Genomic DNA, 17,312 nt, shown 5'->3' on the forward strand with positions numbered 1-17,312 from the left:
TAGTAGTGGAAAAAACATAAACATGAACTTTATTCACTGCTTTGTTACCACAGAATAATGGCACCACTTAGCCAAAAATAAGGCATATTGAGCATTAACCATGTCCAGCACTTTTTAAATCTCTGCACAATCACAATTACAACAATGTAAGTCTGACGCTATTTTTTTTTCTAATTACATAACACTGACACATGTTTAGGCTTCACTGCTGCAGTAAACCTTCTTCACCTGCTGTATAAAATGCAGCCTGCCGTGGTTGACGTCGTACTGGGTGAATGAGGTCACCGGCTCCGGTCTTTCCCCCAGCGTCAGGTAGCCATTGTTGGGCTTACTTATCACGAGGTAGTGCAGCTCCTCTGGAGGAGTATCATGGTCCTCCACCTCGACATGGAAAAAGTGAAGGATTAAGAAATGATGTAAAAGTTTTGTAGACGTAAAAATAAATTGCAGCTCTACCTAAATTTATACTTGTCCTTTTTGCACTTACTCACCTGAAGACTGCTGGGTCCAAGTACAACTCTCTCCCCCACTACCACCTTCATACTGGGAGCCCTGCTTCTGATCAGTGGTGGCTGGTCATTGACTGGTGTTACTGTGATGTTGAACATCTCTGTCACCCCTGTGGTGTCTTTAACGTGATGATGAGAAACTGTGTCTAGTGATGAAAAGGGAGATGATGAAGCAGAGTACAGAGAGGAAAAGGAGCTGGAAGAAGAGGAGGAGTCAGAGGAAAAAGCCGACAAGGATGATGAGGAGGAAGAAGAGGAGAGATCCAAAGGCGCCACCCAGGCCCGAAAAGTGAAGCTGTCACTTGTGGTCTCAGAGTCATCGTGGAAGTATGTGATGCCAAACTTGTTCAGGGTGACTTGTGAAAAATCTGGTTGGTTCCTGAGAAAAGACGATAACCCAAAAGCCATATTTGATACTTTTTTTCATATTTACATGGATGCATGTATTTATATATATCAATCAACACAAGAAGAGAATAATAAGTGGCGCTGAATGTTCTGCATTGTCTTTTAACTTGACAAGGCCGAGGCCTATTGACTTCTCCTAAGTGATCATGATTCACTATAAATTGTAATTTCTCTTTGCCAGCATAAAAAGGATTTGTTAGGCAGCAGTCACTGGACTCTGTGACAATGGAAAAATCCAAGGAACTCAATGAAGATCTAAGTAGAAGAACTGTAGCTTTACACAAGTTGGGAAGGTCACTTGCAAAAAAAACCCCCAAACAAACAACAAAAAAAACCCACCTACAAGCTGCCAATGGAGAGACGCCAAACTGTGTTTCATTGTTCTGGTAAGAGTGACAATAAAGATCTATCTTATCTTATCTTGCAGCCATTTCTAAAAAACTTCAAAGTTCAAGATGATCAGTTCAAACAACTGTATGTAAGTATAAGTTCTTTAGATGTGTCACTACTTTGCCAAGGTCTGGATGAATACCCAAACTGTCACCCTCAAATGAGAGGAAACTGGTTAAAATGTTCAGGAACCACCAAGACTCAAGCCTGACATGAATGGAAACTGCTGAATGCCGGCGTCGCTGTCCACAATGAGACAGTTTGGACTAAGAAGGTGTAGAGCAAGAAAGAAGCCCCTGCTCGAAAATCAACGCCTTCAAGTTCAACTAAAATTTGCATCTGTTCACATGGACATGCCAAATGGCTTCTGGAGAAAGGTTTTATGGTTAAATGAGACAAAGACTGAGCTATTTGTCCAAGAGCTATGTGTGGAAGAGTAAAGGCTGGGCTTTGAAACCTATGATTACGGTGCCAACTATCAAGCATGGTAGCAGTAGCGTCACACTGCCAGTGGCAATGATATAATTGGACAAAGAGGATGGCATGATGAAGAAGGAACACCTACAAAGTCTTCGAGTTCACCTCAAATCAATAGCTAGGGAGCTAAAACCTGGACGTGATTGGGTGGTTCTAACATGACAAATACACAAATACAGGATCCCAAACACCTCAAAACTGGTTTTAAAATTGATAAAGCAGGCTAACATTAAGGTTCTGGAATGACCTTCTCAAAGCCCCGACCTCAACCCGATTAAAATTTGTGGAAACCAAGGAATTTGAATGAACTCTACCAACTCTACCAAGAGGAGTGGTCAGATATTCAGTCAGAATTATACCAGAAGCTTGCTGATGGCTACCAGAAGCATCTGGCTGAGGTATAAAGGACATTTAACCCAATACAGGGGTGTATGTTCATGTTTAAGAGTATACATTTGACCCCATGTGGATTAGAGAAAATCCAAAATGATTTCAAATTAAAATTTTTATGGCATGATATAGTATATGTAAACTAATCCCAGCTGTATAATGATATATATCTTTTATTGAATATATATATATATATTTACTTTTGCTCTGTATATGGTATTACATTCCTTTGATTTTAATTTTGTTTTTCAGTTCATTTCATGACAAATAAGAGCAGCTATGTACCTGGTGAGATTGTGTCCTCGAATAGACAAAATCCCGTAGCGAGGCAAAGAAATCACACGATACATGATGTGGTGGTCTTTCCGATGGGACTCTGGGATTTTTCCCAGGAGATTAGAGGCATCAAGCTTGGACCTGTCTATTGTCACCCTGCCTCCTTCAGCCACCACAGCACCTGAGTGATAAATACAGACATAAATGTAGTCACCCTTATATTATATTCTTCTTGCCACATGATATTTATTAGTTTGAAACATAGATAGTACCTGCATTGTTTATTAGTCTGGTCTTGTGGTGAGAGCTGTCATGATGTTCATTGGCTTGGTAGGAGATCAAGATGGTGAAGGTGTGTGGAGGAAGAGAAGCAGGAGGCAAAGACGCCGTGAAAGAAAAAGTGTCTGCAGCTGACCATCCCACTGACTCTGGCTTGTTCTGATCATACAGGATAACGCCATCATCCAACTAAGAGAGCCAAATAAATGAGGAGGGAAAAGAGAATTTCTTTCAGAAGTTAGTCCTCTTAGAAAAAACAAACACTGACACATGGAGACACACACATCCCTACCATGCTCTGTGTAAAGGTGGAAACATTTCTTGTGGAGTTGTCCGGCATACGTCGGACCAGGCGGCCGAGTTTAGGAGGAGAGGTCACTGCAAAGACCACGGACTGGTTCCTCCTGATGTTGCCGTCAGCAATGTTAGTAACCACCTGAAGCTCCTTGTCTGAGATTGGTGTCACAGAGCCTTCAGGATAAACAAAAAAAGTAATGCTAAGGAGTGAATCTACCGAGTTTAATGTATTAGTAGCAGGTGACGCCATGTGTCAACAATGCCAGAGTGTTTGGCCTTAACGTGACCAACATCTGCTGTTTTGCTGTACATTTCACTCAGGAGTAGTCTACACCTAATATGGGCCAGATGTCATGTGTGTTGTGGCATGAGCCCACACAATAACCCACGCCAAGCCCACCCCACACCTTTGTAGGGCATGTTTAGTCTACAGACATCCTGTCACTGAGTCAAAGTGCCAAATGCAGCCGAGGTTCAAATATATTTGTCATCTGAGATCGAACATAACATTGTAAAACAAATATATCAAACAAAAATTTCATACTCGAATGTCTAACTGTGCTCATTCGTTCCTTTGACTGTCCATTGATTGTCAGCGGAAAAGTTGTAGCTAAGTAGTTCATATTGTTCTTAAAATAGCAACATAACCAAAAGAGAGATCAGGAGGAAATGTTTTACTTTTTCTCAAATTCTCTTCTCCCCCCCAATAGTGCCACATTAGGTCAAGTTCTTGCAGTTTTAACTGATGTGCTAGAAGCACTGTAACCGTTTAGCCTTTAACAGTAAATCTATATTCCCAGTTTCAACACCAATTTTCTCAACACGTTTTTTATAAACTGTTTTTTACTTGACTGCAAAATATTGTAATTTTTCTCATCAAAGCAAGTAAAATAGTTGTGTGTGGTTATATATAAGGATAAATGCTGTACATATGAGTAGGTGTCACTGTACGCATGTGCTTTATAGGTTTTGGTGTGAACATAAGGCACTGTGGTTTAGAGTAGCGAGGCCACCCAGCGGCATTGCAGTGTATTACATCAGCGTCTCACTGTTGTGCCTTCAGAGCTGCCTTGATTCTTTGTGACACAGATTCACCACAGTGCTAGAAACATTTCTTAGAGATTTTTTCTGAAAGTCCCGTTCCACCACATCTCAGAGGTGTTCTGCTGGATTGAGATGTGGTGACTGTGGAGTACAGAGGCCATTCTGAGGGTCTTTTTAACTTCAGGTCAAGATGTGACTTCAAAACCATCAGTCACTTTATTTATTTATCTAGTCATTTACTGATTTATTGAAGCTGGAAGAGCAGGTATACCTGGGTAGACTTCCATCGGGTGGTTTCTCTGCAGGGTGAGGATCAGAGAATGGGCAGTTGTGCTAAAGATCTGACGAGGAGCAAAGTTGAGGCCGTCATTCACTTGGAAATGAAAGCCACCCGACGGCGCCCCTGCAGACAGACAGAAACATGTGGTCTACTCCTCTGCTGAATCAAAGGTCTTTTTAGAAAACAGCAACACATGCTTACCATTGTGCACAAACACCAGCTGCTTGCTTTCTATGTGACTTTGAGTGAAGTTCAGAATGTGCCTGGAGGGGGCGCTCTTCAAAGCCAAGTGGCCATTGCTGGGTGGTGTCACTATGAACTCCAGCCCCTCAGGTGGAGTGTCAGTGTCCTCTGCACTGAGATCGCCTGTGGTTATCTCTGTAACAGAACTCACCCACACCTGAAGAGCAGAAAGGAAACACGACAAGTCAGCTTGGCTCAGCATGACTGTAAAGAGATATAGATATATAGTTACATAGATACATTTTGTTTGTTTTAATATGCACTAATAAAAAAGCTGTTTCATGACTTTTTGATTTAAGTGTGTCTTTGAAATAATTTTAGCTGAAAATAACAATTGTGTTGACTCTTCTTATCAATGTGTGGGCATTTCCCACCTTCAGTCCGTGGTTGGTTGTAATCACCGGGGTCTCATCATTGACAGGTGTGATGTTGATGTGAACGGCGCACGGCAGGCTGTGTTTCCTGGTTTCCGTCTGGTTTGCCACAATGGTGAAGTTGTCTCTCAGGGTGTCACTGCCGTCGTGGATGTAGGAAATGTACTCCCGTTCCACCTAAAAACAGATGTTGTGTGGAAAATGGAACAAACGAATCCAATGAAATGATAGCTCACATCATAGTATGAAGCATTTTATCACAAAGATGAGCGCTACATTTAATTTAAGGAAAAATCTGCCAGGTATTGTTGTAGGGTGATTGTGCTCAAGGTCAGCAGGTCAACGGAAAGTGTATCTTTTGTATATTTCGTGTTAGATTTTATTTGCAAAATACATGACCTGATCAAGGATGTTTGACCTGAGTATCGGCCATGAAGATTATACAAGTTTTGTGAACAGGTAGAACATGGGTATAAGAAGAAAACATCTATTTTTTTCCACTTATCCAATACAACGTCATGGTTGGAATAGAGCCAATCAATGCGACCATAGGGCAAGAGACGGAGGATAACCACTCACACCTACAGCCAATGTAAAATCACCAGTTAACCCTATATGCATGTCTTCGGACTGTGAGAGAGTATGAGAGGACTCAGACAAACATAAAGGTCTCACTGGCTAGTGGACAAACCCAGGATGTTCATGCTGTCAGGCAATGGTGCCAACCACTGCAGTACCATGTCACCCATGAGATGAACCCATTAAATGACCAACTGTTCCTGTGTCCTAGTTTGCTCCATTTGTGAGAAATTATTAAAAAAAAAAGAACCTATTAAATGTTTTCAAAATTGTAACACATGGTTGAGTTGATTGCCCTTCTAGTAAAAAAGGGTCTTTTCCTGCTTTTTGATGCCTCTGAGATGAACACATGGAGTCTTTCAGTCTTTAAGAGCTACGTGTGTAATCAAACTTGGTTTTTGAGTGCGTTCGGTCAAACCTCAGTGTGTGTGAAAGCCGTGATAGGCATCCCTGGAATGCGGCTGTGCTCCAAATGTCCATGTCGTGGTGGATTGATGACCTGATACAGGAAGTTCATCCCAGAGAAGTGATGGCTGGCGACTTTAATGATGTCAGAGGTCAGCGGCATAGAAGACCCCTCATCTAGGGTCAAGTCGGACACCTAAACAAAAAATGTGTAGAAGAAAGTAGTGACTGACTGCTTTCTGGTTTGGTAAGTTGACCTCCGTTTGACCTTTTTAGGATTCTACCTGCAGAGGAAGCAGGATTGGGATGATATCAATTTCCAGCCTGATAGGTCCAACCTTTGTCACCCCATTGGTTGCTTCCAACAGAACAGAATCATTGGTGCTTCCTGTGGTCTGCTGTTGATAGATGACCAAGCCCTGGTTCAAGTCCTCCTGGGTGAATGTGGGTGTTGACTGCTTTTTGATACCCTGCATGGAGGGAGAGCGTGAACAGACCCATTGACTGCAGCCTCATTGTGACCCATTAAATACTTTAATAATGTGCTGTGCAACTTTTGTGGGCCAGTTTTGACAGTATAAGTATGGCAGACTGAAACAGGGGTGGCTGTAGCTCAGCAGGTAGAGCAGGTCACCTACTGATTAGAAGGTTGGTTCGATCCCTGGCTCCTCCAGTCTGCATGCCAAGTATCCTTGGGCAAGATACTAACCCCAAGTTGCTCTCCGATGCGTCCATCGGAGTGTAAATGTGTGTGAATGTTGTTAGAAAAAGCACTCCGTTTAAAGTCAGAGCATGGGAGAATGGGTGTGATTGGGTGAATGTGGCATGTTATATAGAGTGCTTTGAGTACTCCGGGAGAGTAGAAAAGCACTATATAAGAATCAGTCTATTTACCAAACACTAAGTGACAGGAAATGAGACAAGGGCATTTGTAACCCTTTCCAGACTAACAGTTGTCAGTGACTTTGTTTCTCAGCTGTACTTGAGCTCCTTTAGATTGTGCCATGATGTTGCTTTTTGAGATCTCTTAGCCTACTTTGTCAGACAGTTTCCATTTAAATGCCTCTTATGGAGGTACCTACTTTATAGTGCTGTCCTCCATTCATGCGTTGATGCTTGTTGTCAGTGGACAACCTCTGAATGATGCCAACTGTGGGAAGACTGTGCACAGTAAAAACTATCTCTGAGGGCTGACTGTCTTCATGGACCACCTGGTTAAAAAAAGAAAATCACAAAAGTGATGCTGAATATGAAACTAAACATATTTTATAATCAGAGAATTTACCTGCATATGTGAGGATCTTGGTTTTGCTTACCTCTAAGTTGTCCCTGCTTATAGAGATATTCTGTCCCTCTTCCACCACCACTGGCCGGTTGTTTCTGACTGTTGGTGGCCTCTGATGACTCTCCAGGTAAATCTTTACCGAAACTCCAATGTCTAGATGTACCTCCCTCTTCCCTCTTTCCACCTGCCTCTCTGTGCTCCTTTCTCTAGCTCTTGCTGTCACATTAAAGCTATCCGACAACTTGTGGCTGCCATCATGGCGATATACCAGGCGCCCTGCTATCAAGTCTCGCTGGGTGAATATTGAAATTGCATCTGTGTCTGTTATAATCCCACTCTCTCTGTCAATAAAGCAGATCACGCCATGTTTAGGTGGGATGAAGACCTCAAACGTCACTTCGTGTGGGTCTCTGATGTCAAGGTTGCTGAAGACACTGAGGTTAGCAGAGGTCAGGGTCGTGATCCCACCCTGCTGGACCATGATGCCTGTGTTGTTCTCCACCTGCAGGTAAGGATCCTGCGCCATCACCTGCACCCCACAGCAAAAAGAAGACCAATCATGCTAACATGAACTTCATTATTTTCACACTAAAGTGTCTTCTCAAATAAACGGTATGAATAGAAATAAATTAATCACATCACATAGGAATTTATAGTGAGTGCCTAATCTGTATCTTTGCCAGATTTCTACTGCTTGGTTTACTCAGCTTTTTTATATTTGTGCCAATCATGGGTCTAATGGTTCAATCACAGTGAATCACATGACTCGGAAAAACTCTGTTTCCCAGAGGAAGTGCCTTTGTAATTTTGCAGTTAAAAATAATTTCTGTTTAATGTAGATTTCTGTGCTTGCGAACAGAAACAGATTTGAAAATAGATTGTGTGTAATTGCCAAATTGAAACCAATCAATTATAAACTGCTGGCAGACTGACTCAGTTTTATTGATGTTTTATCACTGTCACTGTTGAAGTCAGCAACTGACTGCCAGTCACCGCAGACTTGGTCCTTGTCTTCAACACAACGATTTAATGGCAACAAGATCACATTGCACATGCTCATAATAACTTTGTGGGCAACCAAGTTTCCTCAGCGTGACTGCAACATTACCCTTCCTGTCATTGTTATTAAACCAAAAAAACAAAACAAAAAAGAGAATAATCACCTCCAATAACGTTGAAACATAATGCTTCCCATCAGATACGAAAAGCACAAAACGCCCAAAACTCACTCCTTTGTGGACAAACAGCACCTTTTTCTGAGATGAGAAAAAGCAGGAGGCCATCATGACCAACGATAAAAAAAAGCATTAGCAGGCTTTATAAAAAATATACAAACTATAAAAGATACCATTATTACTCTTACCTGTTCGAGGTCTCGCTGTGTGAACTCATACAACTTGTGGCTAGGATCACTGGCCAGCACCAACTCTCCCATGGGGATCCCCCTCCGTGTGTACACCAACCAGCTGTCCTCGAAATCTGAGTCATCATCACGATAACGAAGGTCACTCAGCGTCACCAATCTCTGGCCCTCCCGTGCCACGTGGAAAACTTTATCCACAACCCTGACGGGCCTCTGATCATTGACGAGCTGCACTGAGATATTAAAGGTGCGTTGTTCTCCATTTCCGTCCTCTTTCTTGTTCGCGTGTTTGTGAGCTTTGTAAACCACTATCTGAAATGTGAAAGAATCCTGCTTAGTTTCACTGTCGTCGTGAACGTACATGATCCTTTCCTCAGTTATATCCTGATTTGTGAACGCCATAATGTTGTCATTAATTGAAGTTGAGTTGGAGAGGTTGATCCGCCTTATGTGCCCATGCCTGGGGCTCTCTATAATGTTGTAGAGGACCTCCCGGTTACTCGCTGTGTGAGTGAACAGAATATCTCTGGTGATTACTTTACTCCCTCCTTCCATGACTGAGAGACCTTTGCTTATCACAGTGACGGTGGTCGACTCGGCTTTGATGTTGATTCTGAAGTCGTAAGTTGTTGAGTTGGAGTGAGCTGAAAACACCTGAAAGCTGAACGTGTCTCTCGTGTCGTCATGTTGCCGGTTGATTAGCTCGTACCTTACCAAACCATCACTGATGTTCCTCTGGCTGAAGGTTGAGTTCCTTTGAAGGGCCTTGTTGTTGAGGAGAAGCTGACCTTTCTTGGGTACCGTTACCATCCTGAAATGGAGGTCACTCTCACTGAGCTTAACACCCTTAGAAATCACATGGAGGTCCTCGGGAGTGAGAACAGCAGCCTGAACGCCATTGAGCTCCATCTTACTCCGTGTGATCTTGAAGTGAATCCATCGTACCGCGATGGGGAAAACAGCCTCTTGTTTAGCCAGGGAACCGATACTGACTTTAAATTTAAAGTGGTCTGTGATGTTATTCTGCATCTGTAAGCCACGGTAGGTGCTGAGGTATCGAATCCGTTCTTTTTCCAGAATTTTCTGGGAGAAAGAGGTCGCTGGCTTCCATTCGCCGCTTGAGTGTAACCTCTGGAGCTCGCCATATTGTGGGAACTCTGTAACATTATACCAGATTTCTACTGTGGGGTCAGCCACATTAACTTGTACTGCAAGGTGATTGGTGGTGATGACTGAAGCTTCGCCTTGGTTCACCTCCAGTCCGGTGTTGTTCACCAGTTTATCTTCGAGTGGCACGGTTATTATCCTCAAAACTACTGTGTTGCTTACCTGACAAAGGGAGAGGGAAGAGGCAAAATACCATCTGAGAGGATAAGACATAAGATGAGAAAAAAGACAAGCTGCTATTTTACTCACCTTCTGCCCGTCACTAACCCTAAGAGCCAGCCTAGAAGTTGAGACCCCTGTGTGGATAAAGCTGACCTTACCCTCCTCTAGATCGTTTAGGGAGAACAAGTCGATGGGCCTGGAAGATAAGAAGGTGAAAACCTTGGAGGTCAAAACAAACAACAAAAAATGTTTTAGTTAAAAGTTGTAGTAAGATGAAAACTAGGGGGAAAAAATTAGAATAATACTGCTTACTAACTGAAATGACTTCGTCCAAGACAAGTGGATGAAACAAATTGGTTCAATTCGTTTTTGTCACTTGGTGCAATGTCTGTGAAAAAATCCTACTAAGAAACACTTTACCAGATGAGGGGCTAGGCCCAGCTTTGAAGAAATACTCTCCACATCTGGGCTCAGGAAGTTTTGGAAGGACTCTTTAACACAAAATCCCATCATCAGAAATACAAAATTTGGGAGACATGTTCCAATAATCAGCACTGATATAATTTTAGTTTTGCCAGTTTGGTCAAATTTGTTTTCAAAATTGTCAAATACACGAGTAAATGCAAATGCTCAGAATGGGATTTCCACAGGTCGATCTTAAAGTAGCAACAGCACTGAAATCGGTCCAAATTTTAAAGAGGACTTTTTTATGGGTTTCATCACATCTTGTATAGTAATACCATTTCTGAACTTTTTCAATCTTGCACCTGATTATTACTCCAATTTTTCTGATTAAAAAAAAAGCATCCACATATTTTTGCACATTTTGTTGTAGTTTTGCCTTAAATCTAGCAATCAAGATGTGACTGAAGGGCAGGCTTTCAGCCTTAATGCAAGGGCTAACACAAAAGTATTACATTAACTGTTTAGGAATGACTTAAATGTTTATGTAATGTAATATTTATGTAATGCTCCAAAATCTACTGAGGTATAAAGTGACCACACAAACAAGTAATATTACAATAAAACTCTTATGCTATGGCAAAAGGAGAAGCTGTCATGAAGAGAAATCAGCAATATTTTCTTCCCAGGGTTTCTCCTTAATTATACACAAACAGCCACTTCCAGAAAAGAGCTCAGTATCTGGATCTAAAAAGATTTGCAATGCCCTATTAAAACTGTATAAGCCGTAACACCAACCTGCCAGGGTAATCCTGATGCTCAAGGTATCCAGCCTCAGTGTTGAGGTTTCCCAGGGAGCTGAAAACAAGCTCCTCAGGACTGCTGTCAGGGTCTAGCACTCTCAGCACATCTGTAGTCAGCTGGGGGAATTGTGAATGCATTAATTTTGATCTTTGTACGTATAATTACTCAGACATTTTGCTGTACCCACCTGTCGTCTGGACTTCTCGAGTAGAGTAAAATAGTTTCCCTCTGGCAGGCTGAGCACAGGGGCATCGTTCACAGGACTGATGCTAATTTCGAACTGGTGCAGACGGTTGCCCTTGAGAAACACAGGAAGCTCCTTCTTATTGCTGGAGAAGACTGAAAATGTGAAGAAGTCACTCTGGTCCTCTGAGCCGCTGTGAACGTACATCACCCTGCCCTGCCAGAGGTCCAGCATACTGAACGTCCGGTCCTTCTCCTCATTTCCTATCGTGATGGTCCTCTCCTGGCCCTCGTCCAAAATCCTGTCGGGGTCTGGACTCAGGTCCAACCGGAGCTGGCCATGAACAGGCTGTTCCTCAACGCGGAACATAAACTGGGATGGATGAATGCCCAGTTTACGGAAGTCCAAATTCACCTGGCAAAGAGTCCAAAGAGAATTATATATTGGTGCTGCTTATTTTTATTTTCACGATTACTTAAAAAACACTAAACTCAAAAGACAGATCAGCACTACCTTTATGTGTTTTGGTTCAAGAGGTGCCCGGCCTCCCTCAGATACTTCTAGTTTCCTCAGCATCAGGAAGTTAGGGCTCCTCTTCGCGTTAGTCTGTGCAGTTGTGATATCAACCCCAGGAAGATCTGTTGGGCTGGTGAGACTTGCTCTCTGTGGAGCCTGCCCTGTCCTACAGCCCACAGTGACATCCTTGGTGACTATGGCATGAGGTAGGCCTGTTCTTTGAGTGTTCACCCTGATTTCACGGAGGCAGCCTTTAAAGGAACCTCCTCCTTCTCCTCCAGATGGAACAGAAATCAATCCAGCTCGCCTTGCTTGTCCCCGAGCTGCTTCATCCAGCCCTCCTACGAAGAGAGGCCCCGTGAGCTGGATGACCTGAATCTCTGGGCTCAGACTGGCCTTCACCAGCTCTTTGCCTACCTTCAGCTGAACACTGTGAGGCAACAAGTGAAGCTGGATGGTGTACCAGGTGTGGTTGCTGTTTACATTTGTTAAAGAATGCAGCTCAGTTTTACTCCCCTCTCCACCTCCTACCGAAGCCACCAGATGACCACGTACGATCTCAATGGCAACAAACCCTCCCTGATTGTCAGAGCTATAAAGGACAATGCCGTCTTCTTCTTCTTTTGCAGCGGGATGTAGTTCACATTCAAACACTCCCTCTTGAAGCACATCCCACAGTGGGAGTGACATGAACGCTTCTGAGCTGAAAAAACTGACAGGATCTTCTTCTGTTGCAGAAAACTGTGGACTACAGCCCAGAGATACCTCATGGACGGTCTTGTACCCAGAATGTGGCCTGAGACTGGACAGTAAGTCATGTTGATTGAAGACGACTTCGTCCATGCAACCTCTAAACCCAGAGGAGATGTTGTGAAGATAGAGATGTTTTAATCCAGCTGTCCCGCCAACAAGGAGTCCATCCTCCACACCGAGCTCCAGATCTGGTCCCTGTATTTGTAGGCCGGTGTGGGAGTTCTGGTCCACAGTCATAGTGATATTATGGCGGGTGTGGGTGAGATCCACAGTGTGCCACGCCAGATCACTGAGATGGATGCCCTTTTCTGAGTGCAACGAATGCTCACCTGAGCCCAGATCAAGACGCACCTGAGGATTAAGGGGGGAGGTGAAAAAGGAAAAAGTTCATAAACTCAAAAAAGTTGCAAGGAAAGCCGAAATATCACACATCACATGTTAAATATGTGTGTACATAAAAAACAAAATGAAGAAAATGAAGGCTTTTCCACAAATAGAAATGCAACTGAGATCTCTCTAACAGCACCAGTGACTTGCACTTGGTATTTTTATTAAGCTATTGTGGTTTTCTGTCTTAACCTCACTCGTGTATGAACTTGTCTGGAATTAAAGCAGTGCCGGGGGGGTTACTTTTTTCCCCACTCGCTGAGCAATTTGACGCCAAGATTTCTGGGTTTAATCTTCTGCCTGGTCTTCTTCTGGATAGTAAATTCCAGCATATTTAATGAGCTAAAATGGCCCGAGGGACAATCTTTACCCTTTTTTTCCCTTTTTTTTTTACGTCGGCCCCTGGACAGTTTTCACTAATCCGTAGCCATTTTACTGAAATGGATATAGCCTTTATCTTACCTTGTCTCACAGTGATACACTTTGTCTCACATTTTTTGTCTTTGAGATAAAGAAGATTAGTTTCTTCTGTGTTATAACCTCTTACCTGCAGGTACCCAGAGATCAGCTCCAGAAGCATGAAGTCTGTGTGTCCTGCTGCCAAAAACAGCAGCCCTGACTGACTGGAGGTTCGAAATCGAACATGGATTAACGTCTGTATGGACGTCTCAACTGTCCGCAGGTAGATGTAGCCATCTCCGTAGAATGAAACTGCAGCAGTGCAACAACAACAACAAAAAAGACAAATATAAATTGAAGCCTGAGCTGTCACGAAATCACTAAAACATTGTGTAGTTAATCAAAGATGCTCTGACAGCCATGTTTCAGGATTAAGCTTAATTTCATTTGCTACCATACAGGAAGCCCTCATAGCGATCTGGTGGTGATTATAGACCTTCTACCAGGAAAAAACTCTTCCATTAACCTGCATTGACTGATCTGTCACTATGTGCACTCTGTACCTGCTATCTGAAGTCAATTAATGAGAACTAATGCATTCTGTAGGGGTTCATTAGACGTCATTAGACCCCACCATTGACCCTGATGACGCAAATTGGTCTTTTAGTTCAAAATACATACCATTAACTTCAATGGGAAACTATGGGAAAAATATACATTAGAAGGAGTTTCAATCAAGGCAATAATGTGCACTATATTGCATGACAGATGTCAAAAAGACAAAGTGAGGCATGACTGTGGCTTAGTAAATCTGTACTTATACAGCAGAGCACATACTAGGAACGTTCACATTTTAGCATGATAGCATGATTACATTTGCACTAAACGCAGCAGAAGTTCATCTTTTTAAAAGGCATCACAGTATTTTCTAATGATAAAAACCATCTCCGTGGCCATTCATACTACACCAAAGTTATTATAGATAAATTAAATGACAGTAAAAGGAAAAAAAAAAAGATTTTCCAAAGAAATTCCTATTTTGTTTTTTTTTTTGTTTTGTTTTTTGAGGTTTTTATTTACTTATTTTTTTAATAATTTCTAAATAGTTATTTATGTGAATGACAAAAACTGCTTTATAATTACAAGACAGTCCATGCAATATGCTATTTTGTAATTTTACCCACAATTTTAAACATTTGTTTCTTACAGTTTAAACCCAAACAGTTGTGGTGGCAGATCTCTTTCAATTACAACAACAGCATTTTATATAGATCATATATAAAGTATTTGATATTCATCTTGAGCCATGAATTAGTGCTGACAAAAATTCAAGAAGCGTTTCCATTACTTCTGTTTTTATTCACCTTTAGTCCAATGATCTTTATAATTAAATACAGATGATGCTTGCCCGTCTCTGGCTTTATAAGCATGTAATTACAGCATACTTTTATCTATCAATGAGGCCAGCATATCTACCACTAACTATAAATGAGCACCAAAAAAGTACGAGTGTCTTTAGCATCATCGATTTGATGTACAAAGCAGCGACACGCTCTCTGACTGTCCATTTGTGCAAACTGTGACGTTCAATGGATAGAGGTCAGAGCCATGTGTCTGGATGCATGCAGCTGCAGTTTGGTGACACTAAAAATGATTCAAAGCTCTGTAAAAGCAGACAGCACAGCACTGCAGAGGCAGTGACCACAAAATGGAAATAAAGGGACAACTTATATGACAAAAAAGGGTGGCAAAAAAAAATCAATGCATTTTAAAGGTAAATTAAAGTTTGTTTGTTTCCACATCGCACAGGAAAAATATTAACAATCCAGGCCTGTATAATCTTAAATAGTTAAGATTAACAAATCTATTAGACTACCTGTCATAACAACAAATCTATCAAAACTTTGTTTAAACTTATAACTTGTGTTTATTACGCAAATAACAAACTAATTTCACTTTTTATAGGCAAATTTGAGCTGACACACTGGAATTCTTAGAAAAGTCAAAAATTGATCAAGCACAACATTCAACCACTAAAATGAATTTGTTTCTGTTACAGCAATACAAGTAAAAACTGTAATTTGGTATCTAAATTTGAAAAAATAATAAGATGCTCTTCACTATTTCTTTCAGCTTCTTTGTAAAATGTTTGAAAAAAACAATAATTATATTTTACTGGTGGATTAACAGTTACAGACACATTCAAAAATGATTTTGGTGAGTGCTAATGCTAATGTTAATTTAGGCATAAATCTTACTCTGGTTGGTGGTCTATTAACTTTGTTAAGACGTGTATTTGGTCTCTAAACATATTTTTGTGCTTTTGGTTACACATCTAACATTTAGGTGTTTAGCGCGTGCTTGCTGTAAATAACTTTAACACGGAATTTATTTTTTCATGTATATTTTGTAAATGTAGGGGAATTTTAATGTTGGTACAAAATTTTAGAATGAGAAAAAGTATTTACATTTATGTGTCTGCACTGTAACATATGTCACAGTGGCTTAATATTTTTTTTCTTAAAATCCCTTCTTATCTCTGAGTGGGAAAACTTTGCTATGAAAGCTTTTATTGACTATATGTGCTGCAGTGTGAAGTACTCAGTCAGCAGACTGGCCCAGCATGCCGCTCCGCATAAAGCCTATAAGCCCGCTGTCAGTATAACCCACGTCTGTCCATGCATCTCTAATCTGCCTCTATGATAGCAGTGAAAATTGGATTATTAATAATCTTCCTACACTCGCAGACATCTCCAATGTGAATGCAAGTCACTTATGTGCTCTGACAAACAGGTGTGGTACAGAGACATGTGTAACTGCCCGAGGCAAAGCTGGTGACCATTAGAAAGTTTTGCACGCATACAAAAACTTTCCAAATGTTGTTAAGTGTTTATATTTAAGTGGCAGATACCTGTAGTGGAGAAAATGACATATTGTTTTCTTGGACAAAGAAATGTATTGCAGAGAAGAGCTTAAGAGTTAAGATCAAAGCTGTATTTGCGAGGATTACCACCACCAAAAATGTAAAATTCCTGGCATCAGCTCAACTAACCATGTTGCCGCAAATTCATAAGGGCAAGCATTCTCCCCCAAATATAATCCATCATAATGCCATATGTCACCAGTCTGCAATGTTAGACAGGATTAGATAATAAGCAACCAACTCCCAGATCCATTTGAAGTAAATCAAAGGTTGTAAAAAAAATAAACAGGCCTAAATAACACCAGCAAAACCTTCCTTTGTCTCTATAATGATGGAAATCATTTCAGTGCAGCAGTAATGTATAAAATACACGCCAAGAACCCTTAAGAATTATTTTTCACATGCATCTAAAGGTGAAAGTTTTCTCACGTTGCTATAATGTATTGAAACAAATGCCAGGTTTAACTTTTACATCTAGTTTAAGACAAGGAGTATTTTTTTTCCTCTGCAGGAACCTACCTCCATAAACGTGTCCGGTGGAGACCAGCAGCAGCAGAAAAACATCAGCCAAAACACTCCCCATGGTTATGTAGGCTCCTAAAATCTATTTTGCATCTTGGTTAAGCGAAACATCTGGATGCATGACTATGCAGCCGATTATCTTTACTGCCCATGTCACTCCTAACACTGACAATGTCAGGACAATCTCTTCATGCTCTGCTGCTGGCCTCGGATTACAGACTTGGCTCCAAAAAAAAAACAAAAAAAAAAAAAAACATACCTGTGTCTGTGAGCAGAGCGCAGAGAGGTGGAGCTCCACCCTCGGATCCTCCCCTCAAATTCAGGAGACCTGTGTGTGTAAGTATCAGTCGGGAACACAAGGGGGAGTTGTTGCAGCATATGGAGACAGAGATGGAGGGGGGAAATGAGAAGGTACTTTCAGAAGATGGGGCAACCTCAAGAGCCGAAAAATGAGACCAATGTGCAAGTGGAGAAAACTGCAGTACCTCTAGGCG

At 41.5% G+C, this 17,312-nt stretch overlaps 1 protein-coding gene across 2 annotated transcripts in view; it reads right to left on the reverse strand.

The window, feature by feature from the left end:
• LOC146383567 (chondroitin sulfate proteoglycan 4-like) overlaps positions 1–17,014 on the reverse strand; it is a 20,039-nt gene extending 3,025 nt beyond the window's left edge. Inside the window, exons 1-20 of one of the 2 annotated variants that reach the window (XM_084934879.1) lie at positions 16,816–17,014; positions 13,522–13,685; positions 11,832–12,938; positions 11,322–11,732; positions 11,129–11,250; positions 10,016–10,124; positions 8,600–9,928; positions 8,400–8,492; positions 7,268–7,765; positions 7,034–7,162; positions 6,236–6,421; positions 5,965–6,147; positions 4,968–5,144; positions 4,552–4,750; positions 4,342–4,473; positions 3,022–3,200; positions 2,723–2,918; positions 2,460–2,631; positions 492–888; positions 229–381 (exon numbers count right to left, since the gene is read on the reverse strand). In XM_084934879.1, the coding sequence (XP_084791005.1) occupies positions 229–381; positions 492–888; positions 2,460–2,631; positions 2,723–2,918; positions 3,022–3,200; positions 4,342–4,473; positions 4,552–4,750; positions 4,968–5,144; positions 5,965–6,147; positions 6,236–6,421; positions 7,034–7,162; positions 7,268–7,765; positions 8,400–8,492; positions 8,600–9,928; positions 10,016–10,124; positions 11,129–11,250; positions 11,322–11,732; positions 11,832–12,938; positions 13,522–13,685; positions 16,816–16,879 (6,000 nt within the window). In that variant the 5' untranslated portion in view covers positions 16,880–17,014. Of the gene's footprint in view, positions 1–228; positions 382–491; positions 889–2,459; positions 2,632–2,722; positions 2,919–3,021; positions 3,201–4,341; positions 4,474–4,551; positions 4,751–4,967; positions 5,145–5,964; positions 6,148–6,235; positions 6,422–7,033; positions 7,163–7,267; positions 7,766–8,399; positions 8,493–8,599; positions 10,125–11,128; positions 11,251–11,321; positions 11,733–11,831; positions 12,939–13,521; positions 13,686–16,815 lie in introns of both variants that reach the window. The other variant, XM_084934878.1, reaches the window with a different exon arrangement.
• Between the last annotated feature and the right edge of the window lie 298 nt (positions 17,015–17,312).

Source organism: Perissodus microlepis, chromosome 7, assembly GCF_051167445.1.
Source record: "Perissodus microlepis isolate ML-2025 ecotype Zambia chromosome 7, ASM5116744v1, whole genome shotgun sequence".
In the NCBI taxonomy this organism is placed as follows: Eukaryota; Metazoa; Chordata; class Actinopteri; order Cichliformes; family Cichlidae; genus Perissodus; species Perissodus microlepis.